At 33.0% G+C, this 18,427-nt stretch overlaps 1 protein-coding gene across 1 annotated transcript in view; it reads right to left on the minus strand.

Moving 5' to 3' along the window:
- Window positions 1-18,427, minus strand: part of LOC106870287 (uncharacterized) — a 157,562-nt gene that overhangs the window by 111,026 nt on the left and 28,109 nt on the right. Inside the window, exon 2 of the mRNA XM_014916308.3 lies at window positions 14,247-14,368. Within this exon, the coding sequence (XP_014771794.1) occupies window positions 14,247-14,368 (122 nt within the window). The remainder of the gene's footprint in view (window positions 1-14,246; window positions 14,369-18,427) is intronic.

The raw sequence follows: 18,427 nt of genomic DNA on the forward strand, positions 1-18,427 counted from the left end.
TTGAAGTTTTGGATTACTGGCTGTCATCAGGCTGTAATGCATTTTGTTCATTGTTTTAACATTTCTTTCATTCTATTGTCATAATGATTTCTATGAATATTGTGGCTGTAATTATTATTATTAAATATAATGATACAATGTCACAAATATTTTAGGGAAGAGATAAAGTCAATTTAATGTATCCTTGAATAATGTAAAGCAAAGGCAACATTAACTGGATTTGAACTGAGAATGTAGATAACTATATGTTCATTTTGTCTGGCATGACTAACATAACAGTTCACTTACATGAATAAATAACATTATCAAAGTACTCTTTATATACCATCTGCAGCAATTTAAATAATTATCCAAATTTGCAGAACTGTCCAATCAATACTGTATAAAATTGTTGTAAAATGCAGAAAATAGCATGGCCACACTTTAGAAAATCATATCATATATACATTAAATATACATAATTTTTATTAAGATTTATGAAATAAGATTTGATAAATGCTGCTATATAATTAGAATAACAAAGTAAATTTAACCGGCCTCCTGAAGTACCTACTATCACAAGTCTGCTGTTACCATAGAAATATCGAAAGCCATGTGTGTACATCTAACCCTGACAGCTTTTAAGTAGCAAAAGTGGTCTTAATGACATCCCCAAGGACAAACTACTATGTTACAGACTAATAAAAAATGGAAATTGCAAAAGAAATAGAGCCATTACATGAATCTTATAATATGTGTTAATCTTCAATTAGTTCTGCCTAAAATAATCAATGAATACCTCCCTCCTATATTATTAATATAGGAGGGAGGCAAAAGCAAACATTTCTTTTAACTACTTTTCATAATATTCTACATTTTCTCAATCCTATATTCAGCTATTTATATTAAGTTAAGCAGGTTTGAGTCACATTAATATTACCTAATATGAAAACAAAAAAACTCTTTATTCCTTAGCATTTACAGAGGGAACATCAGAATTTTTCTTCTTGTGTTTTATTTTTAGTTTATATTTCAACCATTTAATCATTTTAACAGACTTCACATTGAAATGTTATCTTGAAATAAAAAAAAAAAAGAAAGAAAAAAACAAACCCAAATAAACTGGCTATATATAGCAACATATAATGCTAAGCTTTATTAATTTTTTTTGTTGTTGTTTTGTTTCGTACTGCGACAACTACTTTTTAATTTTTAATCCAACTTAAAGCTAACTGTCATGGAACATTGAAAAGGTTACGGAATGTCCTGCCCATTAAAAACAAAATTAGGTCAATTAAAAAAAAAATAATCTGCTTTGGTATATTACATAGAGAACATACTTATGAGCTGTTGAAAATGTCTTAAATTAATAAACAGTGTTTTTAAAATAAATGAAAATTATTAGTCTTGCTTAAAATATCATGTATTTAAAAGTTAAGGAATAAACATACTCAAAAGTTGATGCATAAAAAAAACAACAACATTTTATTACTATTAAGCTACGACAATAATAACCTATTTCTAGCTAATAGTATAAAGTCATAGGATATAAGAATGTTATAGACAATCCTATTACACAGGACAATGAACTATATATATAATATATATATCATCATATATATATATATATATATATATATAAACACACACATGTACAGAGATAATAGAGAGAGAGATTTTAGGAATCCACATGTCCAAGATAGAAAATAAAAAGGAATATATGCTACGAACATTCTATTCCACTTTAAATCTTCCTTAACTCGGGAATAAAGTGAAATATAACAGACAGCTGTAAATATTATACAGGCAGCAGTTACATGGTAACAGTCTCACAACCCAACATTTATCAAGTAAGTTAATGTATATGAAAAGCAACTATGGGATACAACAGGACAGTCAGAAATATATGATTTTAAACAGATAATTTCTATATATACATTTTACTAATAAAAAGTGTGCAAAGTTTGGAAGTGAATCAGAAAATATTTTGGTATATAGATATACCAGTACACTCTGAATAAGCACGATGATTCAAGAATGTTCACAAGTTAACTATGCTAAAGTAGCTACTAAGTTGCTTTATAGTAACAAATTATCATATCATTGTAATAAATAGAAAGAAATCTTGACTGTCGGAGGTTACTAGTAAAAAGGATTTATACATTTGGCCTTGTTTATTTGAATCAAACAAGTTGGCAAATAAAGCTAGAAGCCTTAGCAATCACATGCCGCACAACAGCACTAGACAAAAAGCTATGGCATGTGCTAAGCTAATACAAATAATCAATAAAAGAATTTGATATACTAGCAAAATGTCAATGCTGCAGATCTTATGTTATGTGGTATAGTTATTTATTTGAGAGGTTTGCAGCTTTATTAATAACTGAAATAAAGAAAATATCCCAGCAAAAACAACACACATTCCTCTGATTTTCTATTAAATTTAGGTAATTTGTCAGGTAATTCTATAAAAAAAGATTTTTGTTTAAATCAATGTCACTTTAACATCATCATCATTAACATTTTTATACTTAACTCTGGTAGGATAGTTTAATGGGCTTAAATCATATTCTCTGATGTATCAAATCTAAAATATTTTGGGTGGTAGGCAGGTGTTAGATCAATCCCAATAATCTTTGTAACCTTGCTTTACTCCAATTACTGCCAAACAGCAATCCTAACCATATGTCTATATTGCTTCAAAATTCTTTTACATGTTGCATGAGCATTTCACATCTTTTTAAATCTTGACCAGCATATTTTTCTATCATGACACATTCTCAATGAAAAAAAAAAAAAATAAATTAAAAAAGTATTGTAAAAAGAAGATGAGTTTCTATTCAATAATTTGATTATCCTTTAGCATCGAATAATATAAATTTTGTTAGGCAAAAAGCACTTCAGAATTTGAAGGAAATACTTATGAAATTTTTAACAGATTATGGCAGAAATGACAAAAAAAGCAAAATTATGCAATCAATTTTAAAATGGTATATAAGAATGATATCCACAATTAATGAGCATAAGTTAAGCTCTTGCTTCCCAACCACATGGTTTCAGGTCCCACAACATGATACCTTGTGAAAGGTGTGTTCTATAGTCCTGAGCCTTGTGAATGGATTTGGTTTTGGAAACTGAAAGAAACCTGTCATGTGCATGTATGTATACACATGTATGTATACACATGTATGTGTGTGTGTGTGTCTCTCTGACTTGACATCATGTGATCGGTGTAAATGGGTGTCACTGTTATACAAGCAGTATCATTCATTTCCAATTTTCTATGAATATATACATGTCTAATCATGGGAAAATATTTCCTTGCTTGGAAACAAGTGAAGGGCATCTGGTTGTGAAAAAATCTGACTCATTGAATCCCATCTGATCCATGGAAGCATGAAACAGTGGACATTAAAATGATGATATAAACTAATTGAAACTAGAGTAGAGTCAAAATACAAATTAGGTCTTAGGCCTTTATCACATATGCTAATAAAAACAGTTGAAATAATAGCATCAGAAGTAATAAAAATGAAGATGGTTCTCATCAAGTTCAACAAATAGGAAAAGTGACCAAAAGAAGTATAAAAACTACAAAATATTAAAAGTTAGAGGAAAATATTTAAAATATAATTTTCAGATGATTGTGAATTATTTAAAAATCCAATTTAGATGAAAATTTTATTTTACACAAGATTAATATTTATATAAATACATGCTAAACAGAAATTGTTTCAAGAAGTGAGGGTGTTCATTGGTATGAACAGGTTAGGAAATAAAATATAAGAAGCATATGTTGATATCGAGATGATGAGAAAAATATTTTGGACAATCCCGAAATGATACTTATTAGGAAAATTTTTCTTCTTTTCTTTTACTTGTTTCAGTCATTAGACTCAGGCCATGCTGGGGCCCGCCTCAAAGAATTTTAGTCTAATGAATCAACCCCCCCAGTACTAGTGCTTATTCTATCACTCTCTTTTGTCAAACTGCAAAGTTACAGGAATTTAAACACACCAACACCAGTTGTCAAACAGTGGATGGGGGACAAACACAAAGACACACACACAAAAATAAGCTTCTTTCAGTTTCCGTCTATCAAACCCGCTCACAAGGTTTTGGTTGGCCTGAGGCTTAAGTGGAAGACACTTGAACAAGGCGCCATGCAATGGGACAAAACTCAGAACTATGTGGTTGGGAAGGAAACTTCTTATCACATAGCCATGCCTGTGCCTATACAGTATGTGTGCATCATTGTTTTAATGTCCACTTTTCCATGCTAGCATGGATCCGACAAAGTTTATTGAGGCAGATTTTCTGCAGTTTGTTGGCCTTCCTTTGCCAACTCTTACCTGTTTCTAAGCAAGGTGATATTTCCCCATGGTCAGACATATTTTCACAGAATATTGGAAATGAATAACATTGTTTGCACAATAGTGTCACTCATTTACAACTATCATGTGATATCAAAGCAAAGAGACACATACATACACACAGACATTTACACACACATGCACACGGTGGTCTTGTTTCAGTTTCTTTCTAGAAGATTCACTCTTTAGGCTTCAGTTGGCCCACGGCTATAGAAGATACTTGCCCAATGTGCCACACATGGGACTGAATCTGAAACCATGTGGTTGGGAACAAACTTCTCAACCACAGCTGCACTAAATGAATCATTACTTGTACAGTAAATAATTTTGAGATTCTTTACTTTCTAACAAATTTATAAAAGTTTTGAACCAATTCACTCAAGTAGAGTCAAGCAAAGAAATGGAATATCAATAGTCATGCAAACACAAGCATGGAAGCACATGCATGCACACACACATTTATGACAATTTCAATCTAGCAAATCCACTCATAAGGCAAAAGTCAGCCTGGGGCTGTAGTAGATGATACTAGCTTCTGAAATGCTTGTCATGGTAGTTTATATCCCTTCACCTAAAGCTTATCAATATTGCTTAGTTTTAAGTCTTCTGTATATTAGCTTATGTATCAATAATGGAGTGTGAATCTATAGTTTATCATAGTAGATCACCACAAAATATTCTCTTCGCATATTTTATAATATAAATTTAACTAATTAGACCTGAAGAACCTATGCAACAACAATAACAAAAATCATCTTGTAATATCTTTTGTTTGTTTATCAATTTAAGAAGTCATCTTCACCACCCTAACTTTTTTTCTCTACCTGACAGTACCATTCAATTATGTCTAAAACGTATGCCGCCATGTGTGATTGTGTTACATATGTTTTGGAGTTCAGACTTTCTTTCCACATATCTAATTCACAGCAGCAGGAGTAGGTTACAATAGAGAGCCCAAGAATTACTATAATTATTTGCCATTAGACTGTATGCCTGAAGAATGTTGACTGCTACCACCATCAGTTTCAACTTAATTTTCAATGCTCATCTGGCCACAATATCTCAAAGCTAACTTTTACACTCTACTAAAATTTCTGTCAAAGCTACTGTTGCCACCAAACTAAATTATAAACTATTATCCTTTATTTATCTTACTTAAGATTCCATTATAAATTATTGTTCCCTTAGAACTCACAAGTGTTTCATTAATGATCCTTTAAATAAATAACTTCAATTGTTTAACTGAATTGTAATGAATTCTTTTAACCAATCAAGTTTTATAGGGTATATGCTGAAAGTGCAAAAATGCTATGACATGAAAAATGAAATGAAACAAAATCCCAAATTACAAATTCCTTTTCACATTTTACCTCAAGAAAGCCTTATTATCCCTAAGGATGGTTTATGTAATACCATCAAAACAAACATCCAACCTGCTTAGAAATAAGTAAGAAAAACTATTTACAATTTTTAATTTCCAGAATATCTTCCTTCATGTTCACATCTATGATGAATTGCATGTTGATTATAATTGTAAGGAAAGATTAAAGAGGAATGACTGATGGTATTATCTGCATATATAAGTCTAAGAGATTAGAACTAATGACAATAAGGTTGTGCATGAAGAGAAGAGTGTGTGGATAGCATAAGTGAAGCATGTGATACACTAAAATTGATAATCTATGGGTTAGAGAGAGTCAAGAAGCACATGTCTGTGAAACATAGCCTAAGAACAATACTAATTCAAACATTTCCATCAGGGTATACCACACAAATCTGTCAGTCAGATTAAAAGAATACAATTTAGTCACCTCAAGAACATGAGCTAGAACTTGGTCATGGTAGATACCTTGGCAATGATCAAACAATCATTGAACAGGCAACTGTACTTACTATTTATTAAATGAAGAGAAATGCATATGCCATTTACAGGCTTTCTTACAATAGTGGAGTTGTTATAATTGATTATGTGCAGATCAAAATCAGTAGAAAAATTACACAACTCTAGGGAGAAATTATTGAATAATGTGATAAGAATGGGATCTATAAGGCAGAAGTAGCTGAAGAGAACATAGATGTATTAGGTAGTCTTACAACTTGCTAGATCATAAAGATGAAGGTAGATAGAAGAAATAGTGCATTTGTGAGCCAGTATTGAATCTTTGCCAATAAGCCTGATAGAAATTTTGAATGTGGTTTGAAATGTTCATATGTATGTAAGCATTAGCATTATTACTATACAAGCAACCCTGAAAGGGAGCCTGTTTTTGGTAATATATATGTACCAAGAAAGATCACCATAGGCTTGGAAATCTAGGGTTTAGTAGTATATTGTTCATGAATAGGAATGGTATTGTGCAAGAGTGTTTCCTTGATGCATGTTGTAATTGTATCTCTGTTGTTCTGCTGAAGAAAAAAAGATATCAAGTCACTATTGAATGAGATTTTCATTTAGGGGATTTGTTCAAAGAGGTAGTGTTTGAAGTAAGTCAGCTATTATGCAGTATTACGGATGATATTCGTGTGGAAAGGTTAACAAGGAATGATGAATACTATCATTTGCATAGGAAGACCCTATATGGTTAGAACTAAAAATAAGTAAGTCATTAATATAGAAAAAGAATGTGTGTAATTGGTATAACAGAATTGATAAAAGGTAGTTCAGAGATCTGCACATGCTGTAATGGAGCAACTTATGTGAAAAATTTTGATCCAGGAAACAAGAGACAGAGGGATCCACTGTACAGGCTTCTTAGTTGGGAAATTCTCATGTTTCATTAATAATGTCAAGGGCTGCAACATTAGTTTCACTGCACTTTTTAAAAACACAGGAAACCACTAGTGCCTAACAGAAAATCAAGTACTGTATAATGGAGGTCACTGAGGAGGAAGAGACAAGGTTCAAGATGATGAAGGAGATAGCTACATGGATCTGTCTCAATCACTTCTGAAGATATTTAGCAAGAGTAATTAAATTGCACTGATTAGAAATGGGATACACAGTTGCAGGTTTCCATAAACTGGAAAAGATCCTTGTAGAGACACAAAGATTGATGAGTTTTGGAGGATAAGAGCTACCTTTGAGCTCATTTAGTGTTGGTTTTCAGCCCTAGACCAGCCTCCTTATTGAGCAGACTTAAGATCAAAAGACAGGATGGTTCCAGCTTGAACTATCCCATCTTGTTCATTAGAATATACAAATACATTATGTTGTTCTCTTTTTCAAGGGATGAATGAAATCTATTTGACTGACATGTATTATTTCTTTACTACCCACAAGGGGCTACACACAGAGGGGACAAACAAGGACAGACAAACGGATTAAGTCGATTATATCGACCCCAGTGGGTAACTGGTACTTATTTAATCGACCCCGAAAGGATGAAAGGCAAAGTTGACCTCGGTGGAATTTGAACTCAGAACGTAGTGGCAGATGAAATACCACTAAGCATTTCACCCGGCGTATCAACGTTTCTGCCAGCTCACCACCTTTTGTCTGAATAGCTTGCCGCCTATTTGACTGATATGTATGCCATGTAAAGGCTCCCTTGCTGGCTTTACTGTTTTTTTGGTATTGTGTTGTGTCTCAATATGGATGTTGGATTTGCTCAAGAATAAAAAAGGAAAGGAATGGAGAATGAAACAATATTAATTTGATCAAGATAATGATCATCTTTTGTGTATATAGAACAGTGTATAGAAAGCTGTGCATGCTTATAAACTATTTTATTTAAAACCCACAATTTTGTTACCAATGTGGGCTAAAATAATTATGTAACTACATTGATATTGGTTATGATAAGGAAAACTAGATTTTATATACACCTCTTTCCAATGAGGTCTTGATTCTCCCTGATACATCATCATCATCATTGAACGTCCCTTTTTCCATGCTGGTATGGGTTGGATGGTTTAACAAAAACAGATGAGCCAGAAGGCTCTGCTAGGTTCTATGTCTGCTGTTGGCATGGTTTCTGCAGCTGGATGCCCTTCCTAATGCCAACTGTTAAACAGAGTGTACTGGATACTTTTTACATGGCACCAGCACTGGTGAGGTCACCAACTGAGCAGGGTATGACTGGAGAAAGAAACTATGATAGAAGAAGAGGAGCAGGTGTCTTGCTAAAGAGGAGAATACATAGATTGCTCACACCTGGAAAGTGAAGGAGAGAAAGAAGACGTGAGGTCCAGCTACAATGTGAATATGAGACAGATAATCAGAGATAGGGAATGAGTTGGACACAAAGGATATAAGCCTCAATTCTACTGAGACGGATGGATCTTCTCAAGCACAGTATAACATCATTCATCTCAGTCCTCCAGCATCTCCTCTGAAAGATTCAACATCTTGATGTCAATTTTCACCACTTCATCCCATGTTTTCCTAGATCTACCTCTTCTACATGTTCCTTCAGCATTTAGTGATTGGTACTTCTTTATAAGCTGTCTTCATCCATCTGCATCACATGACCATACTAGCACAATCTACTCCCCTGCACACATCTGATGCCTCTGATGCTCAATCTTTCTCTAACCCAATTTATGCTTTGTCATACATGCACCTAACATTACATATTCACTGGATCATACTCGTTTCATTTCTTCCAAGTCTTTGCATGTCCTCTGCATTTACAGCCCAAGTTTCACAGCCATGTAACACTGTTTGAACAGAAGCATAATACAATTTGCCTTTTGTTACCAACAGAAGTAAAAGTTCCCTGAACTTACTTCAGCCAATTCAAATTCTAGCAGCTATACTTTGAGAGCAACTTCCTCTACTGGTAATTAGGCCACCTAGATCACAAGCTATCTACTACTTTTAGGGTGACTCCTGGGAATTCCAGAACATCTATTTCTCATGTGCTTTTATTGTTCCTTCATATTTGCCACAAACAAATTCTACTTTCTCCATTAACCTACCTTTGATTTCACTGCACCTCTTATGTGTCCATTGTTTGCATATGGAATAGCACCATTTACCCTAAGGGTTTAATGTTCAGTCTGTTTTCCTTCAAATCAGAACCTTAGTCTTCACTAAGTTAACCTTAAGATCCTTTGATTCCAGGTTTTGTTTCCATACTTGTAATTTTAATTCTTCTACACTTTCAGCTATAACAAGGTCGTCAGCATAGAGGAGTTCCCAAGGGTAACTGGTCTTAAATTCCTCCATTATGACCAGAAGGACTATAATGAAAGAGGACTAATAATCAAATTCCAATCTGCACACTAAATTTACTGTTATACTCATTGTTAATTCTCAATTTCCTAACAACATCGGCTTGAGCGGTTCTCACTAGCTATTCATCCACTCCTAGTTTTCGCACAACCACCAGACAAAGGATCAAGTCACCCTGTCAAAGGCTTTCTTCAGGTCAACGAATGCCAAGTGCAGTGGTTTACTTTTTGCTATTGCTACATACTTCTCCTGTAGTTATCGAACTATAAAGAGAGCATCAATAGTGCTTCTCCCTGGGAAAAAACCAGACTGCATCTCATCCAGGTTCTTTCTAATTAACTGGGTTATAGTTCTTTCAGTAACTTTCATAACCTGGTCCAGTTATTTGATATCTCTGTAATTACTTCTTTGTATGGCATCTCGTCTATCCTTGTAACAGCTAGAGCTGACTATAATGCTGCTACAACAATCACTGGATATAATGCTTTCCTGTACAACATGATTAACTATACAAGTAACTAAGCCATGTCCTAAACCACCAGCCATTTTAAGCATTCAAGAGGTAATTCCTGATGGACCAGGAGCTTTTCCAGTCATTTTCTTAATTACTTTATAACACTACTGTCAACATAAATAACTGGACCCTCTGTTGTGTTCACATTAGGAAAATTCTCTTTCTCCCATGCATTCTCCACATTTAATAACTGTTCATAGCCTTCTTTTCAGAATCTCTGAATACAAGCATGTTTTGCAATCCAGAATATCTTATATTTCCAGTCCTCATGTCACAGAATGTGTGCAAACTTCTTACTTCTGGATTCTCTACTTGTAGTAGTAGCCTTAACTTATGACTGTTTGATCAGAGTATAACATCTTAACTTCAGACAGTATACAAATTTACTTGAATATTAATTCTTTTGTTGTTGTTTACCTCTAGGTCAACTTTGAATGAATCTACGATCTTAAACATTCCAGCTGTAACCATCTTGTCTTTTTAGGAGTATCTCAGACGACATTACCTTATATATCTGCTTCATTTTAAAAATCACCAGGTGTAATTAAGGGAGATTTTGCTACTATTTCTATAAAATCAACTGTATCAGGGTTCTCCATCAGCTTATATTAGTGTTAGTAAAGAAAGTAGACAGTTGGGCAAGTTACTTTATAAAATCCAAATTTTAATGCCATCAGTCAACGTTGCTTTTCTTTTTACTGGGTGCCTTGAAAAAGAACAAGGAAGACACAAAGTTTTCATGATATTAGATCCCAATTAATAGTGTCTGACTTCAAAACCTAGTTGGAACTACTCCATTTACACAATACATTTATTTACAATGAGTTATAAGTGAATAAGTGCCAAATACTTATAGCATGAATTTTTGCCTGAGGAAGAAGTCCAAAGAAAACATCACAGAAATTGAGGTCAGATTTTAGGATGCCAGATCTTAGACAAGATGATACAGTATTGAGATAAGTAAAAATTTTCCATATCACACATGTACCCAATATATGTTATCATGAAAAGTAGAACATTGATAGTTATGACAATTTGGAATTACATTAATAAATTGATACTACTATGCCAGCCATTGGGTATGACACTTCTCCATCCTACTGGACTGACTACATAAGTGACTAGTGTGTGACCAATCTATTTAGTCAGATATTTTCAGTATCACAGCAACCATCTCTAATGATCCAGCTGCTTTCCCTGCCTTCATATTCACAATTATGTTTTCTACAATGCAGTTGTCAGTTTCCATAGATGAGATCTCTGTTAGGATCTACCTAGGGTAAGCTCCCTCACTCTCATGCATTCTCTTCATTTGACACCTTCTTGAATAACTTTTCCACACTTTCAAAGAAGGTAAGTATATCACTTTTGTTCCATATACACTTCTTCCTGTGATTCTTTGATACACTCCTTTGCAAGATGGAGCAAACATGTCACAGAACATGTGCAAACCCCTTGCTTTTGGTTCTGTTTTTGCTCTGTATATCTAAGGGCTATCTCCTTAACAACTATTACATAAATGACTATAACTCACTCTCTCTTCCATTATTCTTCCTCGCATCACCCATTTACACTTATCACCCAGGTTATCAACTGTTATTCTCTCTGTTATCACCCTCAAATTCACTTGTTCTTTCTCCCATCAAACTGCCTTAAGTGATGGGGAAATAACAACAGATTTCTGCTAACTCTGCACTCCACCAACAAGCTAGTTCACCCCACTACTTCTGTCCTCTTTAATGAGGTCTCAGCAGGTATTGGTCCATTAACCTACATGCCAGCACAATAAGCCCCATCCATCTCTTTACCTAAAGGCCCTACTGACCATTTGCTATTTCACTTGCAACAAGGGCTGATTCAGTGTTGAGAACACTGGCTTAAAACTCTGACAGATGATATCTGGAACAAGCTACCTAGTTGCTATTGCAACTGAAGAAGAATCCCACTATCTCCTTTGATGAATTAGGTACAATATAGAAGGAATACTAGGCTGTAAAACCTTTACAACAAAGGCAACCCTTATACTACTTTTAAGAAACCCAAAAGCAAAATACCCAATAACCTAGTGTCAAGGCTACCTCAGCATAAAATTTTCAATTATCCTTGGCTGCTCTTATGGACTCCAACTATATTTCAGTTATGAACCTCCTACCTACTCTTTGTATACAACCTAACATACTGACCTATGAACAGTAAGAATAAAGACCAGTGCAGGGTACGATGATCCTTTTTAACCCAGACCAACACAGAATAGAGGGTATGCCTAAGCTCAACCATAGGCTACTTTCTATTACCAGTGACATGATAGAAAATGTTCCTTTTTACACACCAATTACGTAAGAAAGAACAGAAGAAAAGATATGCAGAGAAGAGGGAACTCTTTAGTTTTGCTGGGGGCAAGAACACTCTGGTGTCAGTAAACAAATGATAATAGAGGATAAAGAGAACACTTTAGTCTTACCAGGCATGGCATCTGTAGTGCCAGGAACATAGTAAAATGTACCCAGTATACAATGTAAGGTAGCTGGTGATATAAAGGGTATTCAGCAATAGAAATCTTGGAACATATGGGTTAAAAGTGGTTCCTGGTTAATCTGGGAGAATGGTAAGTCTGAGAACTGGCTCAGGTTGTAAACAACCTACCCAACTCATGCCAACATGGAAAAGCAATGATGATGAGGATGACAATGATGAATTGGACATTGAAGAACAGCTTCACACTCAAGAAAAACAAAATAATTGCCACACTTTTTATCCAAATCAAGCCATACACATAACATACAACTTAATGACACACTGACCACAACAAAACAGTCAATAGTATTGAGTTTTGCATCCATTGCTAAACATATGAGAAATAGCAGCCAAATACACTTCAAACACCCAGTTGTCTTAAATAACATGATATATTAGATAAAGCAATTTCAAATACTCCTAAAAATAATGGATGGTCATGGCTGGAATGTTTCTATTCATAGGTCTAACAAAATGCTAAACAAATCAAAAATAATTAAACAAAAGTCCACATATTTCTCAACACATACATTTTATATATAAATATATACTACTTGGCTATATTCAAATGGAGGCCAACAGAATAAAAGAAATTCATCACAACATGCAAAAGAAAAGAAAATTATGTGATCCATTCTAGAACATACCCTTCTTTTGTCTGGTCTCCAATGGCTTTGCACATAAGCAGCAATACACAACTCATAGAAAATACTATGGTCTGATTTGCCACAGGCTGCACAAGAAACATTACGCACATACTTCCACATACCATACACTGAAACTACATGCCTGTACAGCTCAAGCAATTATCACAAAACCTCACAATACATACACTCACCAGGAATAACTATACTGAACAAGGCTACAAAAACTACATCACAAACATTCCAACTATATCCAAAGTCACAAGTGAACAAACAATAGAAAACCTATAGACAATCCAGACATTAAAAAACTAAACATTGTTCCCCTGGCTATCAACATTTGAACTATGCTAATCCAACCCAGAACCAAGAAACCACCTTTCCTTTTCTCCTAGCAATACCATATAAACCATAACACACATTTTACAAATTGCTCTCTCTATAAGAACCATACATCTCTTTAATTACACACACGTACCTACAGGGGCAGACCAGCTTCTGAACAGTTGAACTGGGGCCTAAGAAGGAGTAGAAGGAAGCTGTCATGATCTTGTGCCTTGCAGGGAGGCCAACAACAATAATTGAATTTTTAATCTTGTTCTTTTAATTTCTCATGTGCAATACGTAAATCATTTATAAAATTTGATTAATTAAATTGGTTTTATCTCTACACAAAAGTGGAGTGAGGATGAGTGACTTTGTAAAAAAAACAGTATTGTATCATTACTTCCAGATGTATAAATTATGTAGTAGACATCCAGCTCTACCATTGATACTTCATAAGTTGTTATATATTGTTCTTCAGACATAATCATAAAGCTTCATGACTGCAAAATTATTTTTAACTGGTTGGCATTCAGCAACATTAAAGTTAAGAAATTATTATGCATGAATTTTAATGCATAATGGATGAAAATAATACACATGAAAACAATGATGTCTAAAGATTAAAGCTAATGTCAACTATTTATAATAATAAACAAATTACTATTTAAAATCATAGGTTTGTATCAAAAAGACAGAATAGGTGGAATTGTAAAACATACCTTTGGGATAGACTCCAGGGTCCATAAATGTTGCTAAGGCAAAATTTGCAACAACAAATAAAGATAATATACCCTGATATATAGGAATAGCCATATGATATTTCTCAAGGTGGTCTGGGACACTGCAAAATAATAAAAATAGAGAATTATTGAAAAGATTCAATACGTATATTTAAAAAAAAAAAAAAAGCTTTTATTTTTCACTTCTTTCATTTCGTGTCTAAGGAGAGAAAATACACTGAAATAATTTTCACTGATTGTTTTCATTTCATTTTATAAAAAAAAAAAAAAAAAAATTTATTTATCGACATTATCAGGCTCACATGATTTGGAAAACTCTTTAAATGTCTTTCACTAATTTTTTTGTCTGCAAGAACCCTAATGAAGGGTGTTAATAACATTTAGAAAGTTGATTCAAATTTTTTTGCTTGTTATAAAAAAACACATTTTACAAAGATACAATTGGTACAACAGTAGAAGCTATAACATATTAGAGGACACATATATATATAGTATAATTGGTATAGTATAACATGGTTTCATAAATTGCTGACCTTGCAGTATAAAACAGACATTAAACATGCTATTTGCTATGCATTAAATATCTTACAAATCAGGTTAAGAAATGTTTCACTCAACCTGGACCAACTTGCAAATAATTAAATGACCTTTGAAAGCAGCGATTTTAAAGCCAAATGCTCCTACTTTGACAACCATTATATTGTGAACAAATATTAATACTAAATTAGAAGGAAACAAAAAACTAAAAACAATGCCTATATCAAGGTTTCAACTCATGACCTATGAACATGTAGTTAGTATCTATCTCATTAGGTAAATATGCTTTTGAAAATGAATGTAATAAAAGTAAAAATTAAATAAATATAAATCTTCAAATCTGTAAATGCTGATGTAAGAATGCATGAATGCTTTCCCCAAATCTCATATACATATATATAGATAAAAAAAAAAAATCAATAGCTATTTGATATATTTTCAATAAATTAAATGTTACATTGAGAAACTCATCTCTTAAGCAGCACATCCATAGCAGGCATACATAAATAAGCTATGCTGCTGAACTAATCTGTAATCTGACCCAAAAACAATTCATATTGTAGTGGTTCACCTTCACTGAATAAGTTAACATGTAAAAAAAATAAAAAATAAAAGCATTTAACAGAGCTTGGCTCAGGGTCTTCACAAATTATCCAATGGCATTTATCCAAAACTACAGTGGTTAACATACTTTCTATGTTTCATCATTGATGTTGAAATAATGCAGCAGAGACAACTTATTTGGTACATATATGTTCTCAACTTTATTTTAGTTCCTACTTGGATAGAATAATAAGTGAACTTTTCATCAAAATAAAATGAGCTTTCCCTTTCAGATATATATCTATATATCTATCTATATCTATATATATTTAAATTATCTCCTCATCATTTAATGCGTATTTTCCATGCTGGCACATGTTGGGCAAGAGCTGGTGAGCCAGAGAACTGCACAGAGTTTCGCATACTTCTTATGGTTGGATACCCTTTACAAAATGGAAATTATCTAAATTACAGTTTTATATTTAAACTCTTCTGAAATATATAGTAAAATTAGCTTTTCACAAAGAATATAAACAAATTAAACAGACAAATGAACATTACAAATTGATTAATTGAAAATACAACAAACTATACAAATGCTTTTTAATTAAACAAACTAGTAAACCTCAAAACTTATAAATTCAAATATGTATAAAATTTTCATTTTCATTTATTATTTCTAAATACTTCAATTTGAAAGTAAGCATGAATCTTGACTTTCTGGCTATATGTTTTTAATATATATTTCGTAGTTTGAATAATGACTAACTTATGACTTGTTAGGTTATATGATTGATTAATTATTATATATTAGAATAAAGTTTATTGGCTGCTCCCTCCCAACCCTTCTCTGTTTTTGTGTTCTGGCAAAAATGTAAGCTCACTTGTACTTTCTCTCACACAAATGCACGCACACGCACACGAGTAGGCTAGAAAAAAACAAGACATTATTGGCATAAGTGAATCTGAAGATAATCTTTGGCAAAACAACAGTTAAAATAATAATTTGGATGAAGTTCCATATTTTGCATTTTCTTGTCTATACAGCTGAGACAAAATGCATATAATCATACACTGTAAAGTGACAACTATTTATATAGTAACCAGGTGCAAAAACCTGCAATATATATAAGTGAATAATAGATGATACTATATAAGCAGTCACAAAATGAAGCACTAAGAAATAGAATGATTCAATAGTTTTTTTCTGTTACAAAACAATGAATGAACACAATATAAATTAATAATCAGCTTAGATGACAGTGCATTAACATTTCATTGGGGAAATATATATTTTGTAATACAGAGGTAGCCAATTAAGTACTTAGAGACTTAACCACAAATACCACAGAGTAGTCATAATTTTGATTTTAGTTGTTATACTAGTACATTACCAATGTTTAATTAACATCCATCAAGATGAAAAGCTATATCAACCTTGGAATTGAACTGAGATGCAAACTACTACATGACACCAGTTAATGTGAAGCATCAGACTTTAATCTGATGCCTTCCTTTAATTTCATGGAATATTGCTTAATAGTTTATATCATTCTGAATATTTATTTATACAAATGATGACTCATCTTAAGACAAATTATACTGGAACAAAGTTTAAATTAAGGAATAATACTAGTACTTTAACTACTCTTCCCCCAAAATCCATCTTTTAACAAATACTGCTTCCTTTAAATTTTTCTCAATATGCTTATTTTAAAAACAAAATGTAAATGAACAATTTTAACCTTTTTAAAATTCTCATGTTACTATTCAATGCAAAAATTATGTAAATTAAAATAATATAATTAATTCTAAAGGTTTCCAAAGCATACGAAAGTCAAAATGGTTTTCTTAATTTAGAGTTGACATAACCCACCATTCTTCATCAATGTTTAACATCATTTTCCATATCACTATAGGTTAGACATTTTGACAGGAACCAATGAGCCAGAGGACTGTGTCAAGCTCCCATGTCCACTTTGGCATGGTTTCTATGGTCAGATGCTCTTCCTAATGCCAACCACTTTACACAATGTACTAGTACTTCTTTCATGTCATTAGCACAAGTGATGTCATCAAGTAACTCGCAAGACAAGATCCCTAAGATGAGTGGGGTTGTAGTATTGAGGGAAGTGGCTTTATGTCAGGTGTTTAGAGCTTAAAGTATGACAGAGGGACTGGAACAGGTGTTTTGCAGCTAAAACAAGAAAGAAAGGTGGTGGGGGCATACCGTCAAGGTACATGATGAATATAAGGGAGTGTAGGGTTAGAGGATCAGAAAGGTAGGTGGATATGTGAGTTCATTAATGTATGATAGGCAGTTAGAGATGGAGGTTGAAGTGAATGGGACAGACAACTGAAAACATGATTAGTGGTGAATATCAGTTTCAGAAGGGAAGTGAAGGAAATAGGAATGGCTAATGATAGAGGTTGATAAAGAGCAGTAATACGGAGATGATGTGAAGTTTAATGAAGATAAATGGGTATCATTTATAGTATCTGAGTGAGCAGTGATGTAATTAGAAGAGTGATGGAAAGATAGGTGTTTGCAGACAAGTGGTGGAGGAATAATCCACATTATTATCTGGATTAAATAAACAAACATAATAAATTTCCTTTTACAGATAAGCCCATAGTAAACATCAATATTAGCAAATGAAACAATTTCAAAAATAACACACACACTATTTCTTCATTATCAATCCTTAGAGTTCCTTAACAAATAATTATCATTCCAATGTAACTCCATTCCACTTGCCTACTCTGTTAGATCATTTCAGATAAGAAACACAACTTTGTAACTATCTCAAGCTTTAACAAGCTGAATCAAAGTAGTGTATATATAATGACACTGATATGAAAAGTGCATCATGTTTTGCATACTTGTATTTATCTTATCAAGAACCATATTTTTAATGGGACCTTGACAGATAATGTGATTCTATAAATGTTAAATTTTTAAAAAAAAATTTTAAGAAAAAAGTAGCTAATCTCATTCTCATATTTGGCATATGTTCAAAAAGTTCTAAACAGTCACTAATATTTCTATTTTACTGTGAAAAAGTTTCTCCTTTTTGTCT

The sequence above is a fragment of the Octopus bimaculoides genome, chromosome Z (assembly GCF_046866305.1).
Source record: "Octopus bimaculoides isolate indiv1 chromosome Z, ASM4686630v1, whole genome shotgun sequence".
In the NCBI taxonomy this organism is placed as follows: Eukaryota; Metazoa; Mollusca; class Cephalopoda; order Octopoda; family Octopodidae; genus Octopus; species Octopus bimaculoides.